The sequence below is a fragment of the Camelus dromedarius genome, chromosome 15, assembly GCF_036321535.1.
Source record: "Camelus dromedarius isolate mCamDro1 chromosome 15, mCamDro1.pat, whole genome shotgun sequence".
NCBI lineage: Eukaryota > Metazoa > Chordata > Mammalia > Artiodactyla > Camelidae > Camelus > Camelus dromedarius.
Window position 1 is genome coordinate 14,180,761 of NC_087450.1, and position 27,295 is coordinate 14,208,055.

General features: G+C 39.7%; 1 protein-coding gene across 1 annotated transcript in view; it reads right to left on the minus strand.

The window, feature by feature from the left end:
* The window catches only part of ANTXR1 (ANTXR cell adhesion molecule 1), a 218,345-nt gene that overhangs the window by 156,719 nt on the left and 34,331 nt on the right, over positions 1–27,295 (minus strand). The window contains exons 4-8 of the mRNA XM_010979894.3: positions 9,662–9,743; positions 9,049–9,082; positions 7,645–7,724; positions 5,074–5,142; positions 3,488–3,568 (exon numbers count right to left, since the gene is read on the minus strand). Of these exons, the coding sequence (XP_010978196.3) occupies positions 3,488–3,568; positions 5,074–5,142; positions 7,645–7,724; positions 9,049–9,082; positions 9,662–9,743 (346 nt within the window). The remainder of the gene's footprint in view (positions 1–3,487; positions 3,569–5,073; positions 5,143–7,644; positions 7,725–9,048; positions 9,083–9,661; positions 9,744–27,295) is intronic.

The following is a 27,295-nucleotide window of genomic DNA, read 5'->3' on the forward strand; positions in this document are numbered from 1 at the left end:
CATCTTTCAGGTTATCTCTTCAAAGGAGCCTGAGTTCTTTGTCAACCCCTTTACCCTTAATCTTCGTAGTACGTTAACTTCCTATATACCATGTATCACAACTTTAATTGTGCATATTTATTTGTTGACTTGTTTTCATGTGTCCTCCCTCACTAAATAGTAAAGTCCACCAGGACAGGGTCTCTACCTGCTTACTTGTAACTGAATGGCCAGAGTCTACCACAAAAGGTTTGCAATGAGTATTAGAGGAATGCATTAATATTAGCCCCTGAATCTTGATTTGGGATTTAAAAATAAGGTCACAATTAAGAGGTACAAATGACTATGTATAAAGCAAATAAACTACAAGGATATAGTGTACAGCACAGGGAATATAGCCAATATTTTATAATAACTTTGAATGGAATGTAATCTATAAAACTATTGAATCATTATGCTGTACACCTGAAACTAATATTGCACATCAATTAGACTTCAATAAAAAAATAAGGTCGTTATGGGTTGAGAACTTCATGAACCCTCTGGACTTACTGAAAGCTGCTCTGCACTCTTATTTTGGATAATTAGGCCCAGTCTATTTTATTATGAGAAAAATAAGCAGCCACAAAGCAACATTCATGGGAACACACAGGAATAGATGCTTCAGATGGAGGGGAGGGGGAATAAGAGCTTTCTTTTCGGTATCCAGAAGGAGAAATGAACCTACTTCTTAAAAACAGCCAACATTCAGGCCATAATTATTTCTGTCTGACTTAAGAAAGATGAGCCGTGCTGTGCTTGTCCCGTTTTTTCTGTCCAAGCAAACGAATTAACAACTGCAATAAACATGGGTTTCAAGTATGGGAAGGATGGAAACCACCAGCATGACTCCCAGATAAAAGCTCACAAGAATGTTATCATTCAGCTAAAAGTTTGGAGTCTCAAATTTTTTTTCCCCCATTTTGGAAGACCTTTTCACTAAAATTTCTTAAACAGCTTTGGAGTTATTTCCATCTGGGGGTAGTAGGGAGAACTTCACAAACACCGGGGCTCCGATTGAGCTGGGGTGAGTTGCTGAGGTTGAACTATTCAAGGACAACAGCAATTTATGCAGATAAAAATGCTCAGATGATTTGGGCAGGAGCCAGCTCTTGAAAGATGTGGCACATGGCTCATAAGAACAGGTAAGAGTTGTCCCTGTTCAGAACCCAGCCATCTGAAGACAGGGCTCCCGCAGTGACCTCATGATTTGGCTCCTGCCTCTGGGCCTCCCCAGTCCCCCTTCTATACACACGAACACTGCCATCAGATTTTCTTCTTAACTATCTTTTGTTAGATGTTCAGAATGTTGCCGTGATGACAGAACATTGTAGTAAAAACTCCTTCAAGGCTCTTGTCAATCTGCTTCCAATCCAATGTCAGCCTGTTTCCCATTACTCCTGACTCCTTTACCCAAACTCTCCCATCAGACAGATAGATATTATTATTATTGTCTTTGAAATATGCTTCGCTGTTTTCCAGACTTTGGGTTAAGATCATGTCATTACTTCTCTGGTGCTACCCATCACGCATCCTTGGTCTCTCAGGAATTCAGGTCTGCCCTAGCTTCTCTCTCCAGACTAGCCCCACTCTGAGCTTCCACAGGACTCATGACCAGGCCCAAATCCTGCCATTAATCATCTATTTAAATCACTATTTGGCTGTTTTATATGGTTATACTTCTATAGTTCTTATTGCTTATGTTGTCAAGTATGCCACCCTGACTCCAGAAATTATTTACAGCAGGGGTCCCTCACCTGGGGAATCCATAATTGGGGCTGATATTTCTCTATCCTTTCAATAATTTTCACTTTCTGGTGAAGGTAGTTTGAGTGGGTTTTTGTTCCTTGCAAACACGTCTTAAAGAAGAAGATTGTCATATGTACACATTTAAGATAGAAATTCCCAACCTGGGGTGGAATTACTTTTCACAGTTCTCCAAGCTTAAGGTCACATATATCAATGTTCTGAAATTACACCTGGGGCACTAATTAAAAAGTGCAGATTTAAAAGATGCAAATTCCTAGGTCCCGCCCAAACTGACTGTGACAGAAGTTCTTGGGGATAGGGCCTGGGAAAGGGTCTTGTAAACAAGATTCCATGGGTGATCTTTATGCATATCCAAGAACATCTAGAGGATCAGGAAGAAGCTGCCATTGATGTTTCTCATATGATGGTGAAGGGACATGGAAGAGGAAAAAATTCATATGCTTTGAGGACCAATTATATGCCTGGAAAAATATTATGTATTTTCACTAGCATTATCTCTTGTAATCCTCAAACAAGCCAGTGATATGTGTCTTATTATTAATTCCTTATACAGATAAGGAAATAAGTGAAATAACTCATCCAAGGATCTATAAATGATAAGTTGTTGGGCCAGCCTTTAAACTCTGCGCTAGCCAGCTCTTAAGTTCTTGCTTCTCACACCGCTGGGGTTACTCTCCACTCTGCTGCGGTTCTGAGCTAAAACTGGAGGGAAGGAGAGCGAGCACATCCATGTAGAAGGTTTCCTAGGTCATTGCAGGGGAGCTGGGCAGATCCTGAGTCCCTGGTTGGTAGCCCCTAGATCAAGACGCCGTTGACATTTTAAGGGGACAGCGATCCTCTGAGCTCTGAATTTGCATCCTGGACCCCAAGTCTAGAGCCTGGTGAGCTCCAACCAGAGAAACCACTGGCTGTCTATCTGGTCCCCCAGCCTAAAGGTCGAGGCTGTGGCCCTTGCAGACTTTATAACAGGAGCAGCACACATACAGGCCTTCTGGCCGAGGCTTCAAAGACTAGCATCCTCCAATGTTCCAGCTGGACCAAGGGCCGAGCCTGGGTATGGAAGGTGGGAAACAGAGGTCCTGGAAGCCAGTGTCCTGTTCACTGATCGGGATGGGGAGATAAAAAAACAAGGCTGGGTTGGAAAAAAGGGCTGTGGACTGTGCAAACCCTGGGGAACATTGAAACACTCATATCTGGGGATTATAGGTTGAAAATCATCTGGGAAGATTTAAAAACTCCTGTTGCAGATAATTATCAGTGGGCAGCCAAGGCAGAAAACCGCTGGTGCAAAGTGCCCCTGATGGCCGAGCGATACAGGCTGAGCCGAGTGATGCAGGCTGCCTGCAGATATGCTCTGAAGGCAGCGTGCATCGGATGGCTGGGATGCTGAGGTCTGTCAAGGGCACAGTCCTTCCGGTATGAGAAGAGCCTGGAGTCTGGCTTGCTGCCAGAACAGGGTTCCCTTGCATTTTAAAATTTCCATTGCAGGGTAAAGAACTGGCACAGTAGAATGAAAAAAGGAACACGTGTGAAAGGCCAGAGGGCCAAGTGGAACAGGACAGATACAAAGATCCACAAAAGAGTGTTGTCTCAAGCAGAAGAACACCAGCCTTAGAGAGATGGAATGGGGGGTATTTACAGCAGGTCAGGGGGCAGAAGGGGCCCGAGTATCCCGTCTCAGAGGAAGTGCTCTACTCACTGAGTGGATGATGCCTTGCAGGGCCTGAAAGCCATCATTTACAGGAAACACATGATCCTTACTGTCTGCGATCCGCGCCAGCTGAGAACACAGCAAACACACACGGAGACGGGTCAGGCTTGGATGCGGAGAACTGAGGAAAGCCACTGGGTCCGGGGGGTCTCTATCTACTTTTAGATCCCAGAGGAACTTGAGGGCTTGACTGAGCTCAGGGGCTTCAGTGAAATACCTTCAGTGATGATGAGCTTACCAGTGGCCTCTCTGGAACAGGTCCGCAGGGTCGGTTCCAGCTTTTACATTTGTTTTAATACTTGTCTCCTTGGGAGCAGAGGTAAGAATGCCCAGCTAGATGAACATTTGGCTTGGGTTGATATATTTATGGATTTGGGGGCGGGCCATTGGCTCATTTTTCTCTCATTCAACCACATTTCTATTGGCAACTGTGTTTGAATCAAACAGAGTCAAGTTTCCTTTCAGAGCAACTTTAAAAATAAATTCAAGCTTTGGTGTTGGGTGAGGCCAATGAGTAACTTTAAAGATAAATTCGAGCTTCGGTGTTGGGTGAGGCCAGCAAATGGCGACCCTCATCTTTCACTCAAACGCTCTTTGAGGAAAGGACCCTTGCGATGTTTGGCTGTTCCTGCTTTATGGAGCAGAGGACTGGAGAGAGGAGATGCTGATATGTGAGCTTTTCCACTCCCAAGTCTTTGTCTAGTTCTGTGATTGCCACAGTTATGGTCACAGTTGTGGTCAGTGCCAGGATTTTTACTGATTACAAAAGTAACACATAGTCATTGGGAAATTTAAAAAAACCAACAGTGTTGGAAAAAAGAAAAAAAGTTATTCCTAATTCATCTATCTATCTATTTATCTATCTATCTATTATCTATCTATCTATCCATCCATCCGTCAACCTTCTATTATTGTTAATTTGATATATATATAGTCTTTCATACTTCTTCTATACAAATATACACACTTTATTTAAAAAGTGGACTTCTACTATTCCCACAGTTCTGTAACCCTATTTTACTCATTTAACAACATATCATGAGGATTGTCCATGTTAGTAAAACAAAAAGAAATTATGAAGAACATCTAGTTAGGTTGGTAACAAATTTTCAGTTTGTTTATATATACTTGTACATACATTTTTGCCAACTTGCCAATTATTTCCATTTTTTTTTTTTTGGTGTTGAAAATGCGCTGCATTTTTAATGGGGGGAAAGGAATGTTTGCCATTTAAGTAAGGACATCAGATTGGCCAAATTAAGTTTAAAACAAACAAGTTTTACAAGTTAGTTTAGTCTGTTGTGACATCTTGGCAATTTAACGTCTACTAAGAAAGATCAACCAAAAAAGATGCTGCCGTGATGGTCTGTGTTAAAGACCCTCAAGTGTGTTAGCAAATGGGTTCACGTCACTCACACATTCAATAATTCCTTTCCCGCTTAGTATTTCTGGAAAAATAATCTATCTAAAGGGTATTCATGCTGCTGACGCAGCCTCTGCACTGAGAAAGCACGCACTTTCTATCATTTACAAGCTTAGTCTGCTCCCAAACCTGAGGAAGTCCATAATCGTACCTGTGTCTCATTGAAATCCTTCACGCCGACACAGTAAACGATTGCACCGAGATCTCGAGATCTGTTGGCCTGGGCCAATGAAAGAAAGGACGTTACAGAGCAGCAGCGGCGAACATACTCCTTTTGGGTCAGGTATTTACTGAGCACCTACTGTGTGCCAAGGGACCACGAGGGAGAGAGTAATCCTTGTCCCCAGAGAGCCAGTACTCCAGCGAACGTCACCTTTAGTGTAATATGGTGGACGTGAGGAGAGGGATCAGTCTAACGGGACGCGTTGAGAAATAGCCACAGAAGTGGAGTCTCAATGAAGGGTCTGAACAACGAGGGGAAGAGAAGGGAGCTGCAGGCCAAGAAAAGTCATATTGATTATTCCGAGGAAACGATGGCTTTTTCTATTCCTCTGATGGGTTTTTATTGGCACACTTTCTCCCTTTGTAATGGCAGCGTGCTCTAATGGAAAGGATGTGACATTTGGAACCCGAGATACCTGGGTTTGATGCTTGGCTCTGCTCTGTAACTTGTGTTGGGGATTCAGTGAGATAATATACGCAGAGCTCCTCACAGGAGGCCTAGAACAATGCAGATGCTCACGGATGTCAGCATCCTCTGTGAATAAATAAAAGCCTTTTTTACTTCCATAGAAGACACTGGGTTAACGGTATGGAAGTATGGCCCTTATTTGAGTAGATGAACCCATGACCTTCTCTACTATTAAGTATTGAGAGGGCAACATAAGGAATAACATCCAACTTTGGGCTCGATTTTAACACTTTAATGGCTCTGGTATCTGATTTCCAGCTTCTTTGTTTCAGAAGAGAAAACAAAAATGGAAATCCTTGGTATATACAGTAGGTACTTAATAAATAATTAACAGTAAACATATAGTAGGTGCTCAATATATGCATATTAATTTGAATTGTGTCCTCCCCCCCACCTTAGTACTCAAACCCATTTGTGTCTAACATTGAATTTTAGAAGAAACAGAAACATACATCTTTTTTCTTTCGTGTTAGAAATATTTCTTGCTGCTTTCAGGATAAAATCAACTTTTAGATGGAGTCTAGCCCCAGCCTTATCTGCAACAACTTCTATGTCTCTTCTCCTCTAGATGGACTTTATATAGAATGATCAAAACTGGCACAGTTTATTTTCTTTATATGTCTTGAGCTTTTCTTTTCTTTTTCAGATCTCCTCTTGCTATTAGCATTGGCATTCTCAATATTTTTCCAAGTTTGTATGTGTCATACCTAAAATTCTTTTCCACTAACCTCTATTTTAAGCCTCTGACACCTATCATTTATTTTGTATTCTGTTATTTCCTTATTAGGGTCTTTTCTTTATTTGACTGTTTTTGGGCACCCGAATAAGCTGTCGTGCATTCCCATTATATAGTTAGTTTCGACTTAAGAACATAGAAATGTATTATTTTCCAAATGCTCAGGGGGTCCCTGTCACATTCCCATGTGTGTTTCTCCATTGTGAATTTTGTATGGTTAGGGGTAGAGGGGCAGTAAGGCGTTAATTAATTAATTAACTTAATTTCCTCATGCCCTTTGCCAACAGAGGCTTCAGAAAGCTGAACATCATCACATGGGAAAGCCCATGAGGGCAGCAGCTATGTCTGACTCACCAGTGTGTCTCTAGTGTCCAGCCAAGTGCCCACACAGACCGAGCTCTTAGTTAACACTGAATGAATGAATGCGTGTACACTTGTGGCTTGTCGAGGAAGAGCTTGAGGGCTGAGTGATGATCAGATTGACTCCTCCCCCAGAGACCATTATCTCCTTCCCTCCCAGCCTGTCTTTTTCCTTATTATGTTTCTTCCTGACTTGGCCTGAATGGCCTCTGTGATTCATGAAGCTTCAAAACATTCCCTTGGTCAACAATTTTCTTGGGCCACTTATATAGAGAGCTTAGATCTGAAACTTGAAAGAATTTCCTAAATATAAACCTCACTTTTCAACTCTTGGATAAACTTCTTTTTCGGAATCTCTTTATACAAACTGACAGCTTTATTTAGAAAGAATTCCTTTACTTGCTTTGAAGAGTGCTTTTTAAGAGCATAAAGAAAGGAAAGAAATATTGATGGAGAGATGACAACTTACTTTGCCACTAATTAATGTTCATGTTGGTTTTTAGTGTAAGAATCTCAATGATTAGTAACATTTTGACAGAACTGGTCCTTACCTATTTCAAGTAATTCTTTCCCCTCCAATGTTTAGTAGAAATTGAGAGAAAAATCATACCAGTGGATTTGCTGAAAAGTGACATACAGTGCTTCAAAACTGCTTTCCATGAAGGCATGGCAGATATATTTTATTACTCAAAACAGAGTGATATGCAGATATTTTGAAAAGGGAAAAATACCCACCATGTATGAGACATGAAAATTCACCTTAAAAAATGAGTCATTATTATTATTTTTCGCATATGAGACAGTATTTTATCCAAGGATTTTACAAGGAACACCTGTCCTTTTGCCCGAGGGGAAAGACAGCAGCCCATTTCCGAAGGAAGGAGCCCTGTTTCCACGTCTCCGTTTGGACAGACACAGGCCAGGCTGCCACTCACCTCCCTCTCTGAGTAGAAGAAGAGGTCCTCGTGAAGCTCTCCGTCGGTCAGAGCGATGATGACGCTGGCTGTCCTGTATCCTGCTCGGGCAACAAAGACCCGCTCAGTCCCTCCCGCCCCGCTGGACGGAACCCCCTCTCTGCCCGGGGAGTCCGTCTCTCACAAGCTCAGTCATCCGTGGTCAGCACTGTGAGAACCAGCAACTTTTCTCTGGGGACTGGAGGTAACGCCGGCATGAATAAGAAGAGCGTGGGTGAGACGCTAAAGGAATAAGTTTTATTCTGGGGGTTTCCAAATCTTATCCCCCCAACAAAAGGTCAATCCTGGTGAAATGGTCACCAGACAGAGTAGCCCCAGTGACTCCAACTGGACTATCTACGTGACAGTCTACGTGACTCTTGCCAAGGTCCGAGGGCAAACTCTACCACCTCGGCCATTCATGTTGTTCTTAATTATGTGCAAGGCTCCTTGAAGAGTTTGGCAAAGAGTGACAGTCATCATGATTTACAAGCTGACTAGAAGTGTTACAGCAGTTGGCAAAACCTACTAGAATTCTTGCAGTGCTTTTTAACCTTCTACTAACACTGCTGATGGCTGACTTACAGTAACAAGGGTTGGTGTTCAGACAGGGTCTGTCCTATTTGTTGAAGTTTGGAGTGAAATAGGAGATTTTTTTTTTTTTCTTTCTTAAAGCCTTTACTTTTGAGAGATGACAGAAAAATCTTCCAGGTACACAGGGAAAACTAATACACCTCTACAGACCTAGGAGAAAAATCCTCACTGTAACACTGACTCTCTTTTAAGAGATTTGTCTCAGATAAAGAAATGCTATCATGAAAGATAGGGTACTAATGGTAATAATAGCTTAAATGGTAATAATAATAAGCATTATTTCTATGTGCTAAGGACTCTATTAAGTACATTTTATGCTTTTTTTTTCATTTAAATGAAAGAAAGTTTAAATCAAACTGATATCTTAATCTAAAATCATATCCACTCATAGTAATGAAGAGGCTTGGAGCTCAGAGGACAAAAAAATTAAATTTGACATAAAAATCTAAGACTTTAAGAAAAAATCCAAGAATTTCTTAACCCATCCAAGTATTTATTAACCTAATGAATTCAACATGCAAAACTGTTCATGGACATTACAGACTGTGGTCCATAATGAGATCTTAATTACTTTTATATAACATTTTTTGGGAATCATCAGAGCAGTAGAATTTGACCTGGTACCTGCCGTTTTTCGCTATGCATTCCTTCTCTGGAATAAAGAGTGTGCCCAAGGGTTACAGGCAATATCATATGTGTCATTTGGAACATTAAATTACTAAGGCATTTTCAGAAGCAAACACTGGAAAAAAACTAAATAATTCATAACGGTGATTCAAAACATAGTCTTACCTTGACTGTTTTCATAATAAATCTGCTCACTGGCCTGAAAAACACATGGAAGACCCATTAGACACATAGTCACTGTTCACTACTACAAATGCTATATTGGGCAGTGGGCTGTTGGATACACAGCCTGGGGTCTTGATTTTTCTATGTAATTCACCCAAGTTTCACTCAGATAGCAATGGGTGACATTCATCTAACGTTACCCTGACCTTTAACTCATATACTTAGAACAGGGATCAATATCTTACTTCTCATAGATTGGGCCTTGTATTCCTTAAGATTGAAGTCATTGGAATTGTCCCATATCCTGAAGAAACATACAGTAAAGGGTACCTTGGGAACAGAGAAGGCCTGTGTGTGGCATGATTCATGAGTGTCAGCCAAGCATTAGCTAAGAGACCCTTCATCAGTGTCAGGGAAGGAGGAAAGAATTTCATTTCTTCAGCTTTCCTGGATGGAGTTATCGTGTACACGCTTATGGGAAAATTTTTTCACTCTTGCCGTTGGGTGTTTCTCAGCACCCTTAATATGTGTGCCTTATCTCATCAGGCATTCCTGTGTTGATGTTTCCATTATCACATGCTATATTTGGAATTTAAAACTTTTTTAAAATTACCCTTTCAAATCCTTCATGCATGTAAGTGTCTCCTCCTGGCAGAACCTTCTGGAGTTCTTCTAGGCCTTGACGGATCTGTTCTCTGAAATCCAAAGATACCCTGTTAGTCTTGTTAGAGCATTATTTACTTTGCTGTTGGTAGTCACATGCGTTAATCTTTTCTTATCTCTATAATGCCCCAATCGTCCCCCAAAAGCTTATCAGCGGGAAAGTCTTCGTGGTAAGTTACCCATTTAGAGTCAGCCACAGGGTAGAATGAGTGTGATTTCAAAGACTGAGGGAAAGGACCTTTCTTTAGGAATCTGCATCTGCTCGAGGAAGTTTTCCATTTCCCGAACAGGACAAAGTTTTCATTCTACACTGGAAATGAGTCTTAAGACAGAACTGCTCCTGAGAGGACACAGAGCAACTTAGGCAATTTTACATCAAGACACGAAGGGCTCATGTGAATGAGAAAGACTCAAGGACCAAGAACACAGGGCAAGGCCACCACGGGGACCGCAGGCGGGAGGGGCAGGCGTCCGCAGAGCCACCTCTGCCACCAGCATGGTTGTGCCAAAGGAAACATGTAGTCAGCTTGAAAATAAAGACCCAAGCAATCTGCGCTTTCCAGGACAACCAAGAGTGTGGGCTGGTGCCCGTGTTTTCTTACTTTGGTTGCTCAAGGTGGTGGTGGGGCAGGAAGAGGAAGTGGCTTATGGTATTGGGACACGGTCCGACGGCAGTGGAAAATGGGAATGGTTTGGGGACCAATAGGAATCTTTGTGGACCATTCCCTCTGGGATGGATGATGTCCACATTCATGTTCCTGTCTTTTAAATTGCTCCATACTGTGCTGGAAAGGGCAAGAAAGTTTAGTTTCCGAAAAAAATATTAACATTATTGATGAGCAACAAGCCCACAAAGGATTTGAAATTGCCTTTCTCCCACCGGGGTTTCTTTAAGGGCAGAGGGTGGAGATGCACAATTTAAATTAGGTGGAGAAATTCCCTCAGAGGAGGGAGAAGGCCTCACTGAACATCCACTATGCACAAGGCTCTGCTCAAAAATTTCCGACTTCATCCTCACATTAAAGGTGAGAAAACTTGGGTGCAGAGAGGTTAAGTAGAAGAGCAGGGACTTGAGGTCAAATCAGCCTGACTCAAGAAAAAAAACAAACAAAAAACCCTCCTGGCTTTTTACTTTTCCAAGCAGCCTCCCAGCATAGAATGGTGCTGGAGAAGTGGGAAGTTTTCAATAACAGCTGAATTAGTGAACAGCACTGGCAATTTCTAACGCCGTCTGAGTACTTACACTGTGCCAAGCTTTGTTCAAATAATATATATAATTAATTCACTTATGCCTTACAATAGCTCTTTGAGGTGGATACTAGTGTAATATCCTTTTTACAGATAAGGAAACTGAGTCACAGAGAGGCTAAGGAAGTTTTCCAAAGCCCCTCAAATACTAGGTGGCAGAAATGGGATTTGAACTCGGAGGCCTTGCTCTCAGTCACTATGATAAATTGTTTCTCCCTTGAATAAATGAAGGACAGAAAAGGAAAGGAAGGAGGGAGGGAGGAAGGAAGGAAGGAGATTTATTACTGGTCTATTCTGACAATTGCTTAAAGAGGAAGTCCAGTGTAAAATTAACCTTTCATAAAACACGATATAACGGGGTGGCCATCGGTACAGCTGAATCACCAGGTTGTCAGAGGTTTTACAAGACAAACTGAAAAGGGTTCAGCCCGAGCTTGTCCCGGGCCCGGGCTGCTGACGCGTCTTAGGTGGCGTATTTAAGGCCAAGGAACTCAGACGTTGGGAAATATTCTGAGTGTTGTCTGCCTGTCTTGTCAGTGCCCAGATATCAGATCCCCTGCCCTGCTGCCCAGATCAGAAACTGGAAGCCTTCTTTGACCCCCTCTATTTTGACTCCCCTCTCTCCTTCTGCTCCCCTCCATAATCCAGTGGTTGTACTCTAAACATATCTTGAAACTGACACCTCTTTATCTCTTCGGCCAACCTCATGGTCTGGGCCACCATCGTTTCTCACTTAGACCACTGGCTCTCTTTGAACTGCTTTCTTGCGTCTCTTCCATTCAATCTCCACATGGCTGCTGGAGTGTTCTTAAAATATGGATCAAAACACGCTCCCCTGCTCAAACCCTTCATAGCAGTTGATTAGACTTGGGATAAAATCTCATATCCTTGCCATGACCTTCAAGTGCCTGCGTGGGATGGTTCCTCTGCTTCCCGACAGCCTCATCTTGCACCGCTCTGCCCCCATTCCCTTCACTCGAGTCCCATTGGTCTTCCCAAGCTCCTTTCTCCAACAGGTGCTTCCCGCCAGCAATCCCTGCTGCCTAGGGGCTGGGGATGCTTACTGCCCAGCTCTTCACCGGGCTAATTCTTACCCAGCCTTCAATCCCAACCTAGATACCAATTGTTCAAAGTAGCCTTCCTTGACTTCTCCAATTCAAATTAGCTCCCTCAGTCAGGTTTTCACGTGGTACCCCACAATTTTTGCTTTATAGCACTTAGGATATTTTATAACAACTAACCTTGGTTATGTAATTATTTGCTCAGTTTAGTTTAGTTAGTCTATTTCAACTCTAGACTTTAAGCTCCACGAGGGCTGGGCCGTGTCTGTTTTGGTCTCCACTCTATCTTCTGTGTCTATCATAGTCCCCGAAACGTTATAGACATTCAACAAATATTTGCTAAAGAGGTGAGAGGAGGGAATAAGCTTCACTTGGCCACGTGGACGGAGGCCAGGCAGGAGCTGACCTAGTAGTAATCGACGGTAGGCACGTCTGGGTCCTTGTGGTTACAAGTCATTCTCTGTCTTGTTCCTCTTTACATAACCCCCAATATTTTAATAAATCCCATTAAAAGGCATAGCTTGCAGGGAGGGTATGGCTCAAATGGTAGAGCACACGCTTAGCATGCATGAGGTCCGGGGTTCAATCCCCGGTACCGCCTCTAAAAATAAATAAATAAATAGACCTAATTACCTCCCCCCACAAAAAATAAATTGAAAAATAACTTTAAAAAGGCATAGCTTAATTTCAACTCAATCATTTGGTAACAAGAAAGAGCATATATCTGTGCATCAGAAGGAGGGTTAAAGATGAGTGCAGAGTCCCCCACGGAGGCCATGATTGGGAGGGGGTCGCTTTGCCCTGCAGATCGGAAGTTCCATGAGAGGGACAGCAATGACAAGGTGGCATGAGGGTGAGGCTGGGATAGGAAAACTGGGGTTTGCTCCTGAACACAGAGGTGGCACCCTGTAACCATTCAGTATAGCTAGGGGGGCACTATCGGGGAGGGGACTAATTTCTGACCATCAGGTGGGTGGAGATTGGGCATTAAAAGTAAATGTGAACAACGACAAAAAAAGAAATGTGGCCTTATCCTTGGTCATTGACTAGGGAGGTTTGGGACATTTTGGTAACACTAAAATTGGAATACTGTGCTAAGCCTACAACTTAAAAAAGAGGACTTGAAAAAAGGCATACCGGGGGTGTGGAAAAGGCTCCTTGGCTTGTCTGTGTTTCTCTCCTGCCAAAAAAGTCTGGGAACTGGGGTGTTTTCTCTAAGCCGACTTCCTTTCCTTTACAAGTATTTTCTTGAGCTTTCTATTTTTTGGTACCAGAACAAGCAAAGGCTGTTTTGGAAACTGCCCTTATCCTTGGTGCTTTGTGTCTGACAAGATACGAGCTCACTAGTCCCACGCGGTGGCCACCCGCTCCCCGTATAGCACCCCGGCTTGGTGAAAGACCAGATGACTTGTGGCCCCACCTCCCTATTCCATGCGCCTTCTCTCAGCACCCACCACGTCGACGCAAACCAAATAGACGTTTTCATGGAAACTGTGGGTCCGTTTTAATTCCGGAACAATAGAACTATTAATGAGGGTCTATTTTTTTTATGCTCTCTTAGAAATGAAAGAAAACTGGGATAAAGATCTTTTAAAGAGGTGATAAGAACTTCTCCTCTCTGAGGACTTGGTTATTACCCAATGAAATGTTATCTTCCTGGGAAACGAGAGAGTCTGGGGATCCTATGAAAAGAGGCTGCTATTAAGTCTCTCTTCCTTGGTGATTTCACATGTCTGCCCGTGTTTCTACTCAGAAGTTAAGGGTTTCCAGGCCACATGTCTTGTTTTCCTTTTGCAACCTCTGCAACACTTAATGATGGACACAGAGTGGGTGATTTGTTCTTGAATGAATGACTCCAGTTTGGATGCATGCATGCATGCATCCATCCATTCATTTTCAAAACTATTTATTAAGCGTGTGCTGTGCACCAAGCACTACAGGGTAGTGCTGGGGGTAGGGGTAGGGGTAGGGGGTGGGGGGAGTCGGTTACAGTGCCTCTTGGGTTTTCTGTTGCCCTGGAAATTTTTCTACACTTCTTGAAGATTACTTTCTGGGATTCCAGTTGTACTGTGACATTTTAATATTTGCTGATGAAGACATTAAAGATGAATGCACATAAACACGTCAAGAGGCACTTCCACAAGGTTTTTCCCCAAGTATCCAAGCGATGTTCCTACTGCAAAATCCTCCTCGAGGTTATGCAATGTCTACCACATTTTCGGTCTATAAAAACAGACTCCACCACCACCCCCCCAAAACTGAACATCGGCTCTTCATTGTCGACATCTTGCCTCCTAGTAAAAGAGTTTCTGTGGAACTGACTTTTCTCAAATGTCCTCCAGTTGTTGGCTTCAGAGCCTCAACTTGTATAATAAACACACAGCACTCTTAACCACTAATGCTACACTCACAACATTTCCAGATGTCTTAGGGCTCCCGTGTTGGCTACAAACACATGGCGTGAACAGAAGAGCAAAGGTTAATTAAAGACATTTTGCTGCCACTTTTGGAGTCGTGAAGTCCCATTACCAACTCCAATCATTTACTTATAATGTGTAAAAATCATGTCCTTTTTGGGACTTTACCCTAAGGATAGGCCACTACGATTAATGACATTGAGATGCATGTGGAACCAAAGCTTCTTTGCTATATTTTTTTAACTGAGGAATAATTTAGATACAGTAACATGTGTAATTAATTTCCTTTATAATTGTCAAATTTACTTCTATAAAGTTGTTCATAACATTCCTTCATTATCTTTTAATATCTGTAAGATCTATAATAATATTTCCCTTTTGTTCACATTTTAGCAGTTGCTGCATGGGTTATGATATTCATCTTTATTTTATAACAGCTGATAATATTAACCATATGTTAATATTAACGTATTCGGCCACTTCTCAAATAATGGCAGAACCCTTTAATGTTACACTTCCATGTAATTCCCTCTCATCCTTTGTGCTATTGTGGTCGTGTCTTCTACTTCTGTATATGTCATACACTCCACAATAGGGTGTTAATTGTTTCTGTCTTAAACAATCATCTTCGTATGAAATTAAGAAAATATTTATCATTTTAGTACTCTCCCTTCCTTTTTATGTAGCTTTAGTTTACACCTGGTGTCATTTTCCCTCTGAAGAATTCCTTTAGTACGTACGTACGTATGTATGTACGTATTCATGTATGTATGTATGTATTCATGTATGTATGTATTCATGTATGTATGTATTTATTTATTGGTAGTGCAAATTTGCTGATCATGATTCTCTTAGTTCTTTCTAGAAATGTTTTAATTGTGCCTTCAATTGGATATTTTCACTGGATACAGAATTCTAAATTGACTGTGTTTCCTTTCATCTCTTTAAAGAGCTCGATCCTTTGTCTTCTAGATTGCATGTGGTTTTTCCTGATGAAAAGTAAGTGATTTTCATTGCCATTTCACTGTAACATGTCTTTCCCCTTCCCTCTTAGATTGCTTTCAAGGGTATCCCTTTATCCTGTTTTTCAAGAATTTGGCTACAGTGTGCTTAGGTGACTTAAAGAAAATTTTTTTTTTTTTTTGGTATTTGTCCTGCTTGGGGTTTTTTCAAGCTTCTTGAGTCTGTGTGTGGAATAGCATGCTTGGTACTCCAATTACACATACATTAGACCATGTGACATTATCCCACAAATCATAGGATCTGGTTCATAGCCCACCCCCCATCTTTTCCCATTTTCTCCTTCAGTTTAGATAATTTCTCTTAACTTGTTTGTAAGTTCATTAATCCCTTTTCTGCAGATATCATATGTTTCAGTCCACAGTTTTCACTTGGTTTTTCCTTTGAGTTTTCTTTTTTCTCTTTTTCCTGATATCCCATGTCTTCTTCCATTATATTCACCTTTCCCTATAGATTCTTATATGTTTGTAATAGTTGTTTGAAAGTCCATGTCTACTAATTCTAATAATTGAGTCACCTGTGGTTGCTTCCATTATTGTGTTTTTCCCTTGATTAAGGGTTAGATTTTCCTGCCTCTTTCCATGTCTCATAATCTTTTAACTTGTATTTCACACATTGTGTATAAAAAAAGCAGTGGAAACTTAGGTATAATATTGATTTGTTTTGTCTACTCACTACAGAGGATAAGCCTTTCATCTTTGTGAGCTCAGGTTGGGGGCCGAATACTTAGATTCCCCCTTGAGTTAGGCTGACCTTGGGCTGGGCTACAGCTTTAGTTAAAGTGTGTTCCCTGTTATTAGCCCAACTCCCAGCCTTATACCTTGCCCTGCCTTTGTGATCTTTTCTGTATTCGAGGTGGGAAGGAGTTAGGTACAGCTTCAGGTATTTTGGCTTGACCTTGGATTCAGCCCTGGTAGGACTCCAGACTCCAAGCATCATAAGTATCCATCAAATGATGTGATTTCTCTCTACTTCTCAACAGCTCCTCTACTGCTACTTTCTTGGGAAAAATGCAGAGGGGTGGGTGAGGAGGAAGAGCTGAGAAATTTCTTTTTTTAATAGAGGATCTTTCAGATAATGCATCCCTCTGGCATATATCATTGTCTAAGGTTCAGCAGACTTTTCCTCATCCCTGCAAAGTCTCTGTCCATGGCTGATCTACATTTCCAGTTTCCCATACCCAGACCAGACATCCAACTCCAAGTATAGAAGCTTTTGCAGATCTCTGCTCAGCTATCCAGGGCTTATTTCTCTCTAATTCAGTTCATCAGTGCTTCCTGTGTGCCTTCTAGCCCCATAGAAACATATGAATTTTATTTTGTCTGGACTTTTCTGGTTGACCATGGAAATGAAGATTTTTCACATCCCTCTACATCCTAACTAGAAGCAGACATACTGTAAAGGGTTTTTCTAAACATTTGTGACTACACATTTGTTTCAAGTCAGGAAGAAAAATACTGGAGATGATTACCAGCATATAAATATACTTTAGTATCCTTTTTAATATTCTAAAAAAAAATCCTCTGTGACCCTTCATCTCCCTCAAGCTATTGACCAATTCATTTGCCTTTCTCTTCAAAATACAGCATCTTTAAAGAGTACTCACTTCCTTACTTCCCTAGTTTTCCTGGTGAAGACTTCAAATGTGAAGTGATCTTTGACTATCTATCTGTTTATAATGAATGAGTGAGACTAAGATTTGCTGGATGCTCTGTGTGCATGGTGGGGCATGCCAATTGGTGAATGACCCCCCTTTAGTCGACAGGATTTTTTGGTTGAGGACCCTCAAATATCATTGTATGTCCATTTTCCTGCTCTGAGATATTTATTTCTACAGAGAAGTACTTTTTAAACTCTTTCCTTAAGTGTTAGTTCTGGAATTGACAAGGGGCAGGGTTGGAAGTAGCAACATTTGTTATGCACATATTACCGTAATCTCCCATGTCTGGTGTCTGTCCATGAAACCATTCTTGTTTAATTTTGCCAAAGAATGTGCTTCTCTTTTCTGGTGGAGCTGGAAAAAGGGTAATTTTCAAAGTGTAGTGGAAGTAAGTGGTTCTAAAGGTTGATAAGCTCCTTGGATAAACTTTTAAACAATATTCCAGTCTTCACCCTGTAGCCTTTCCTTGACTCCGGCAGTATCTGACAGTTCCAGGTTCTGAGCTCCAGGATTCTGCAAGGCTAGAAGGCTTATTACCTTTCAGCATCATTTCTGCAGGATTATATTTGACTTTTTTCCACAGTGCTTATGTCATTTGCCACTCCCCATCTTCTTTCTGTCTTCATCTATAGCGTGCTTATGGTTTAAATATTTCTTAATTTCCTCAAAGATGGGCTTTGTGGTTTTGTTTCACCTTCTCCTGATTTTGGGTGGTTTTTTTTTTTTTTTCTTTGCAAGAAAAGGGGCCAAGAATGTCTTTATCCCTCACTTTAAAATTGGAAGCCCTCACCTTTTAGCCCATTGTGCTGTGACTTTGGTCTCCACGATTCTGCTAAAACTGCCTTTGTCAAGGTCCTCAGTGATCTCCACATGGCCAATCCATTGCTCACTTCTCTGGTTTCTCCTGACTCAACTTCTTACAGCATCAGACACAGTTAACCTCTCCTTCAATTCATTTTTAAAAATATTTATTATTATTTTTTTTTTATTTTTGAGGTAGGTAAGCACTTAGGTTTGTTTGTTTGTTTTAATGGAAGTACTGGGAATTGAACCCAGGACCTCATGCATGCTAAGTATGCACTTTACCACTGAGCTGTCCCCCCCCCCAAACTCTCCTTCAATTTAAAGTGCTTTCTTCCCTTGACTTCCATTGTAGCATCCTCTCTGATCTCCCTCATCAGATGTTCTTTCTCATATTTTTGTATAGGCTTTTCCTTCTCTTCTGAAACTTTAAAGATTGGAGCGTCCCGGAACCCAGATCCCCTTATTCTTACACTTTTACTGTCTTACAAAGGCAGTCTCATTCTTCCCGTGGCTTCAGTGCCATTCACAGGAGCATGGAATTTGGAGGAAGACAGACGGGGCACTGAATCTTAGTTCTGCTGCTTCTGACACATGTCAGCTCTAGATTTCTCAAAAGTAGGATGAAGGTGTGGAATTATAAGATTCCAGCTTCCTTCCAGCTCAGTCTTGCATCTGATTTTCTGTGGGGACCAAAGGTTGAGCAGAAACGGAACCTGGGAACCTCCTGGGAACTGGCCACACTGGGCAGGTAGGAGTAGTCCACAATGTGACACAGGGGCAAGTGCAGACCAGTGGCGGGAGCCCATCAAAGAATTCCCAGATTCCTACACTGCTCTAAGCTGGCGCAAAGGACAGGACTGATGGTTAAATCACAGGGGAACCTGACTTTACACAAACCCCTCTTTACACAACTCTATTTTGGTTGGTTGCTCATTTGTGCAGTGGTTTTCACCATGCAGTTTCCTACGGCACTGCTTGGCTTTTGAAACAAATCCTGTTAAGACCTTCTCCATCACCTTCCCCTCCATTGAATCATATTTTTTTTTGCAGGAGATGGAAGTGGTGGAGAGTAGGCTCTATATTCAGGGTTGCCCGAGTAGGTAGCTTCATCTAAGAGAACCTTCAGTTCTATGTTCCTCTTAGTTCAATAGGAACTGGGTCCCACCTGGTGCTGGTGGCATCTAAAATGGTCAGGGTGATAAACTCGAGCTTAGCACTACTGACCACAGCGAGTGTTTGGAGGGGCATAGGCAGAGCGGCAGCCTGCCAAGTTCTGTGCGACTGACACTGCGGAGTCCAGAGCCACCTTCTTGAATGGAAGCTGAGAGTGGATAGCCCTAGGGTAGATGACAGACAAGAGTCTGCTGCTTTGGTCAAACCATATCTCTTTAGTATAGGCTGGAGAAGGCTACAGTTTTCTCCAAAGACAGGACTTCCTTGCCACACTTTGGAGTCATATTGGGCGGGAGGTGGGAGTAGGTAGGAACATACTAGGTCCACAGCAGATAATCCAACCCACAAGTCATACGTGGGTACGGCTGTTTGAGAAGAGTTGGGGGAACATGCGAGATGTTGGTAGGACATGGGGCAATGAAACCTCTTACAAATCACTATTGGGAGGGTAAACTGGAGCAGCCCCTTGGGAGAACAATGAAATCAGGCCAAGTGAAGTTACATATTCACATACCACAAGACCTAGCAATTCAATCCCTCGTTACATACCACGATATAAGAGAAATCTTGCTTCCCACCTTCCGAGAGACTGGTACAAAGATGTTCTTTGCAACTTTGTTTATAACAGCAAAAAGTTAGAAATGAGCAAATTGTCCATTAATAAGAGAATAGATCAGTACATGATGGTACATTATTACAATAGAATGCAATGCAATAGAAAGGAGACATTAGTTAAAACGAACCAAGCATAGCTATATATATCTACATGGAAAAAGTCTCAAAAACATTATGCTAAGTGTAAAAAACAAGCTCGAGAAAAACACATACAATAACTTTCTATAAAGTTTAATATAAAAAATGTAATATATTGTTCATGTGTACGTAAAAATATACAGCAGCCATTAGAATGATAACCTCCAAGTTTAGGATAGTAGTATCTCTGGTAAGGAAAGAGGAATAGGGTGTCAATACCTGTAACATTTTACTTTGTAAGCTTGGTGGTGGAAAATGAAAGTTTATTATCCCTTTTTGGTGTACTTTTGTTATACTCAAAATATTTAATAATTAGAAAAACTTGTTGAGGGTGAGTAGTAAATGCTGAACCACACAGTTCATGAGGAGGGATTCTGAACCTATTAAGGGCAACACTAACTCTAAGGCTCAAGTCCCCACCTGGAGGCCAGCAGGCTAAGAGATGATGGACAGGTCTGATGTTGATCAACGGTGGGGGTTTTTTTGGTAGGACCACAGAAGATCTGTTGGTGTTGGTTCTCTAGCTTCGGATGAGAACTCTATCATTGATTCTGAAGTTTGCCTTGCTGGCTTCATCCAGACAAGAACATTTCTGTGTTGTCTCTACTACAACAGTGGTACCCAGACTTGGTATAAGACAGTGTACGGTACACAAAGACACAGAGGATATAGTTTTTTTCTAAAATTTTTGAAAGAACTCAGCATGCTTTATATATAAAATCAAACACCTGTATATTATGAAATAAGGTACAAATGCACATGCATTTTTAAAATGAAAGGATGTTGGAAAATTTCTTGCTTTCAGTGAGCCTCTGCAAACTCTGTCCTAGGATCTTTGGATATGCCTTTATTTTTTATTACTAACAGGGGTCCTCCAGAGGGAGAGTGTGGGAGGCAATGAACCACACTACTCTCACAAATTAGCCTGTTCCCAGGTCTACTGAATTAACCATCCTTGAGACTCGGTACAAGAAGCCCTTAGATCAGCTTTCTCTACAGACACTGCCTGTGTGAGCCTGTCTGCAGGCAGTCTCGCTAGAACAACAGACAAAGAAAAGAGTAACTTTTACCTGGCTTCATGCTGAAGCAGTATTTTCTACCCATATCCCTCTACACAGGGATGGACCAGTCAAAGGTTAAAAACTTCAGAGGAGGATGCGAGTCAGGGAGAGCTGGGGACTCACTTTTTGAATTATTCTTGGATATGCTGTGATGATCTGAGTGGGTGTCTCCAAGGGGATTTGGGGTGATTCCTTAGCTGTTTGTTAAAACCCCAACAACAACCACAATAGCAGCTACACTATTTACTTTGTGCCTGGAATTGCTAGTCCTGCCAACAGTTCTATGACGTAGGGACTGTCATTATATTCACATGACAGCTGAAGAAACAGGCACAGAGCGGTACGGACCTTTCCAATGGACTCAGACCCCATGATATTATCTTTCAGTCAACAGGACAAGAGAATAAATCAACACTCCCCTCTTTTTCTCTTAATCTTTGCCATCAATTCTTCTTGTACTTAAATGAAAAGCACTTTAAGAGGGAACGAATCCAGGCGCTTTCAAGCACAAAGTATCTAAGACTCTGTCTCTCTCTTGTTATTTTTAAATTTAGAAAAAGAAAAAGCGTTTAGAACTATGTCTCTTGGTAATGATAGCCTGTAATCATTATGCTCCAGGAATCAAGCGATGTGTTCACAATATGTCATTTTCCCCTGTGATACTAATAGCAAAACCACACTCCCGACCAAAGCAGAGGATGACCGAGAGGGATAGAGCAGTGTGGTCTCTTGGTTTCTGCTCAGCAGTCTGAGCCAAGCATTCTTGGCTTTCACTCCAACTCCTTAAGCAATAAGCAAGACGCTCAACCCCTTCACCACATCTGAAAATGCTGATCCTACCTCTGTGCCCCTTCGTGAGGAGTATTTCCAAGCTGATGCTGTTAAGAGGCCATGAAGATAAAGTGTGTAAAGGGCACATGCTTTCAGGGAACTGCTTTCTGGAAGAAGTCAGAGGGTTTGGGGTGGTGAATTGCGTATGCTTAAGTCTGTTTTCATCTAAAACTGTATATAATAGTAAAATTGTGGGAAACCCTACAGTATAGTGATTAAGAGTATGGACACTGGGGCCATGATGCTGGGGCTCAAATCCAGGTCCCTACACTTTCATGACAAAGTGGCTTGAGCCTTCTCTGACTCAGTATGCCATCTGTAGAAAACATATAATAAATATAATTCCCATAGCAACCTTACAAGGTAGGTATTATCATTTTCTCTTATTATAGCAGAAAAAAAGTATTCTAGGTCATTGGAACATGATCAACCATTAATAAAAGAGTATATATAAACACATACAAACACATATGTATTTATGCATTTGCACATAAACATAGTGGTTGCTACCGTTTAAGTAATCCACAGATGAGAAACAAGACAGTGGCATGCATACAGATGCAGTGAATTAGGTGGGCTATGTAATGCACTAGGAAAAAAAAAAAGCTGGATTTAAAAATTCTAATTTTGTGAGTTTAAAAAAGTTCCACTGACTTCTTACATGAATTTAGGCAAATAATTCAATCTCTCTGAGGATGATTTTCCTAGCAATGAAGTGATGCCAGTGGGTTGGATAAGGCATGGCAATTCTTTGACACACAGATGTTTTGTTCTGCTTTGTTTTTCAATCTTGCAAAGTTTAGAAGAAAGGTGAAATTTAAAGTTAAAAATAGTGATCTGGGTCTACACACTTTAACTCCTCTTTTTCTTTCCAAAATGCTGTAGAAACAGCTAAACTGGTATAACAGGGGAAAATGTTTATCACTGCTGGGAAATTGGTAAGGGTGCCACACACACCCCAGACACTTGGAAGAATTCCTGTATGAAATAGAGCCGCCGAGATCAGGATGATGGAAGGACCTAAAAGCCTGGAATTCCAGGAAAGGAGAAAAGTCTGGTTGTTGGTGGGATAAGTTCTGAACACAGTGATTCATCATCTACACCTGACACCAGATGTGCCAATAAGCACATGAAAAGATGCCCAACATCACTAATCATTAAAGAAATATGTCAAAACCACAATGAGATGCCATTTCAGATCCATTACGATGGCTGAGAAGAAAGAAGAACAGATTAAATGGATTAATGACTTGAATATAAACTACTATAGAAACTACTAGAAGAAAACACAGGCAGTATGCTCTCGTAAGACTGTACACATCAGTCTTAGCAATATCTTTCTGGATATGTCCCCTCAGGAGAGGGAAACAAAAGCAAAAATAAACAAATGGGACTACATCAAACTAAAAGGCCTCTGCACAGCAAAGGAAAACAACAAACAAAACAACAACAACAACAACAAAAACCTACCGAATGGAGAACATATTTGCAAATCATATATATGATAAGGATTCAATACCCAAAATATATAAAGAACTCATACAACTCAACAACAACAAAAAACAAACAACTCAATTAAAAAATGGATGGAGACCTAAACAGACATTTTCCCAAAGAAGACATATAGATGGTCAACACGTGCATGAAGAGATGTTCAACATCACTAATTATTAGGGAAATTAAAATCAAAACCACAGTGAGATATTACTTCACACTTGTTAGAATGGCTACTAACAAAAAGGCAAGAAATACTAAGTGTTGGAAAGGATGTGAAGAAAAGGGAACAGTTTGGTGGTTCCTCAAAAAATTAAGACTAGACCTGCCATATGATCCAGCTATTCTACTTCTGAATATTTATCCAAAGAATATGAAAATGCTAATTAGAAAAGATGTATTTCACCACAGCATTATTTACAACAGCCAAGATATGGAAACAACCTAAGTGCCAAACAACAGATGAGTGGATAAAGAAGATGTGTTGTGTATATACAATGGAACACCACTCAGCTATAAAAAAAATGAAACCTTGTCATTTGTGACAACATGGATGAACCTTGAGGGTATCATGCTAAGTGAAATAGGTCAGATGGAGAAGACAAATACCATATGATACATAAAATCGTATCAAATGTGGAATATAAAAAACAAACAAAGAAACAAAAACCAAAATAAATGAGCAAATCAAACCAAACAAAAACGAACAGATACAGAGAACAGAGTAGTGGTTACCAAAAAAGGTGTGTATGAGGGGAGGGTGAAATGAGTAAAGGGGGTCAACTGCATGGTGATGAATGGAAACAATTTTTGGTGAGCATGCTGTTGTGTACAGAAGGAGCAATGTACACTGTACACATGACACTTATACAATATTATAAACCAATGTTACCACAATAAAAAAAAAAACAGCAGAAAATAAAAAGTGTCAGCAAGGATGTGGTGAAATTGGAATCCTTGTGTGCTGTTGGCAGGAAAACAAAATGGTGCAGCCACTGTGGAAAATAGTATGGCAGTTCCTCAAAAAAGTTAAACAGAATTACTACATGATCCAGCAATTCCACTTCTAGGTATATGCCCCAAAGAACTGAAAGCAGAGACTTGAATAGATATTTATGTGCTAATGTTCATAGCAGCATTATTTACAACAGCCAAAAGATGGAAACAATCCAAATGCCCACAGAGTGATGAATGGATAAACAAAATGTTATATATATATATATCATAAATCACATATATAAAATGGAATATTATTCTTTCTTAAAAATGAATAAAATTCTGACACATGCTGCAACATGGATGGACCTTGAAAACATGTTCAGTGAAATAAGCCAGATACAAAAGACAAAAATTATGATCCCATTTACATGAGGTTCCTAGAACTGGCAAATCCATAGAGACGGAACATAGGATAGAGATTACCAGGGGCTGGTGAGAGTTTCAGTTTGGGATGATGAAAGATTCTGGAAATGGATAGTGGTGATGGCTGCACAACTTAATGCCACCAAATTGTATGCTTAAAAATGGTTAAAATGGTAAGTTTTATGGTATACATATTTTACCACAATAAAAAATAATGCAATGGAAGCAGTTAAGAGTAAGTTCAATTCTTACTGCGAAGACAAAATCAAAACAACTTAAATTGGTGAATTCCAGGACAGGACTGAATCCATTCCCCAAGAACACAAAAATGGTAGAGATTTGAAAATTGTACTTAGAATATAAAAGTGATGTTGGATAGATTCAAGAATCCAAAGGACAGACAGGAGAAAATTAATAATATAAGAAATAATAGAAAAAATTTCTCAAGGCAAAGATGTTTATTAGGTTGTTAGATGGGGAGGCTCAAGTCCTTTACAAAGATTCAAAATTAATTGAGTGGACCCTCAGCAAGATATACTTTCTTGACTTTTTTTTCCATTCCAAAAGCAAAGAAAAACATTTTTACAAGCATCCAGAAGGAGAAATGTGCTAAATTGGCATCTCTCCTTTTTCTATATGCAATATAGGATAGAATATATGCAAATTGATGTTGGGTAACTGTCTCTAGCAAATTTAGGGGAAAAGATATTCAGAATATAAGAACTTTATATTCAATTAAAATATTTATCTGGAGGTGAATAACGACTTTCAAATAGATTGAGACCTAAAAAGTTTAATATTCATATACCCTTCAGGAAAAATTCACCTGAAAAAAATATTAGCTAACTGAGAAATTGAAAAAATAAATAAAATAAAAACTTCAAATACTGGAAAGGAAATATATATATGTGTACGTGTATTTAAGAGACATAATGCAAATATTTCTTAAGAATTGAATGAGAAGAACAAATAGATATTACTTAATTCTTACCATTATAAAGACAAGCATTCATTGGGAATTGTTACTAGAATAAAAATTAAATTATACCCTTTCAAATTATACTTTTCAAGTCAGTGGTGGAATGTTAAGATATAAAAGAGGGGTAAAAGATAAACGGGCAGGCAAAAGTATAGTAGGAAAATACAAAAAATTATAATATTTTGGGACAAAGGACTTGAAAAGCATTAAAGGTGCTAAAAAGTTTGTTTTATATTGATTAGAAATATATTCCACAATAAAAACATGTGTGAGCTAAATAATAAGGTATAAATTATAAGGCAATGTGTTGGGAGTTCAAATAGTCATGGTGGAAAGTTTTAAAATAATCTATGTCTTCACAAATCAAGTAAATAAAAATACAAAATACTTAATAAATTTAATCAGTATATTTCTTATATAAAAGTTTATTCATCAAAGTAAGATTTTCTTTAGTATCCATGAATGATTAATAAAATTAATTAATATACTAGTCCACAAACAAAAATTAATAAATTTAAAAAGGAGAAATTATATAATCACATTTTCTGAAAAATGCAATGACTCTAGAAATTGAGAAAAATGTAAAAAACAAAAATCATGTGGAAATTGTGAAATACTTTATAAATAATTAAAAATCAAATCTAAAATTATTATAACTATAAACTATTTAGAAATTGACAATTATGAGAACAGTACATATCAGAATATGTGAGATTCAATAAGGAAGAGATTTAGAGAATAATTTATATTCATAATAGTTTTTATTATTAAACAAGAAATAATAAAATATAATGGATAAACTTTTAATTCAGGAAAAAAGATGAAATAAAAGATAAGCCAAAGGAATGGATTAATAATAGTGAAAGAATAAAATAATAAATCATAAAACAAAACAAATATACAAAAGAGAATTAATGAATACATTTAAGAGAGAACCCATTGAGTAATTTGAATGGGGAAAAGTGAAACAAAAATACCTTTACGTGAATGTCGGAAAAGGGATATAATCACAGATACAGAAGAGATTTTGAAAATTGAAAAGGTATGTTATAAAATAAAAATATCAATACACTGGTAATTTCTACCACGTCTCAAGGTGGAAAATATGATAATAATGGTAAGTCATATAAGAATTTGAGATAACTGTCAAAGAACTTCTTCAGTAATGATTTAGCCTTAGATGGTTTTCCTCTGAGTTCTAGCAAACTTTGAACAGACATATACTTTCTATGTTAGTTAAGATATTTCACAGCGTATGGAAACACTGCCAGTTCATTTTTCTCAACTTATATAATCCTTTTATTCCAAGCCTGACAAAGGTAGTATAAAATACAAAACTCCTAAATACGCTTAATATCAAATATTAATAAGCAATATCTTGAGGTTTATATTAAATCAAATCCAGAAATATAATAAAAGAGCAAACCATGATGAATAAAAGTTATTTCAGGAATGCAAGGTTAGTTTCTCATCAAGGCAATCTTTTGATTTAGAATTTTCACATAGACAGGGCAAAGAAAAAAATAAAAGAAGAAAAATATAGTTTTTTGTCATGACAAAAGGGCATTTAATAAAGCAACATTTATTTCAGATAAAAATGTTTTAGTACACTTGCAATTGAAGAATCATTCCTTAGTATAGTAGATAAAAAAAACTCCATGAAGTCAACGTCTAATAAAGTACATAACTGTGAAACACAAGTCCATTAAGTTTTGAAAATT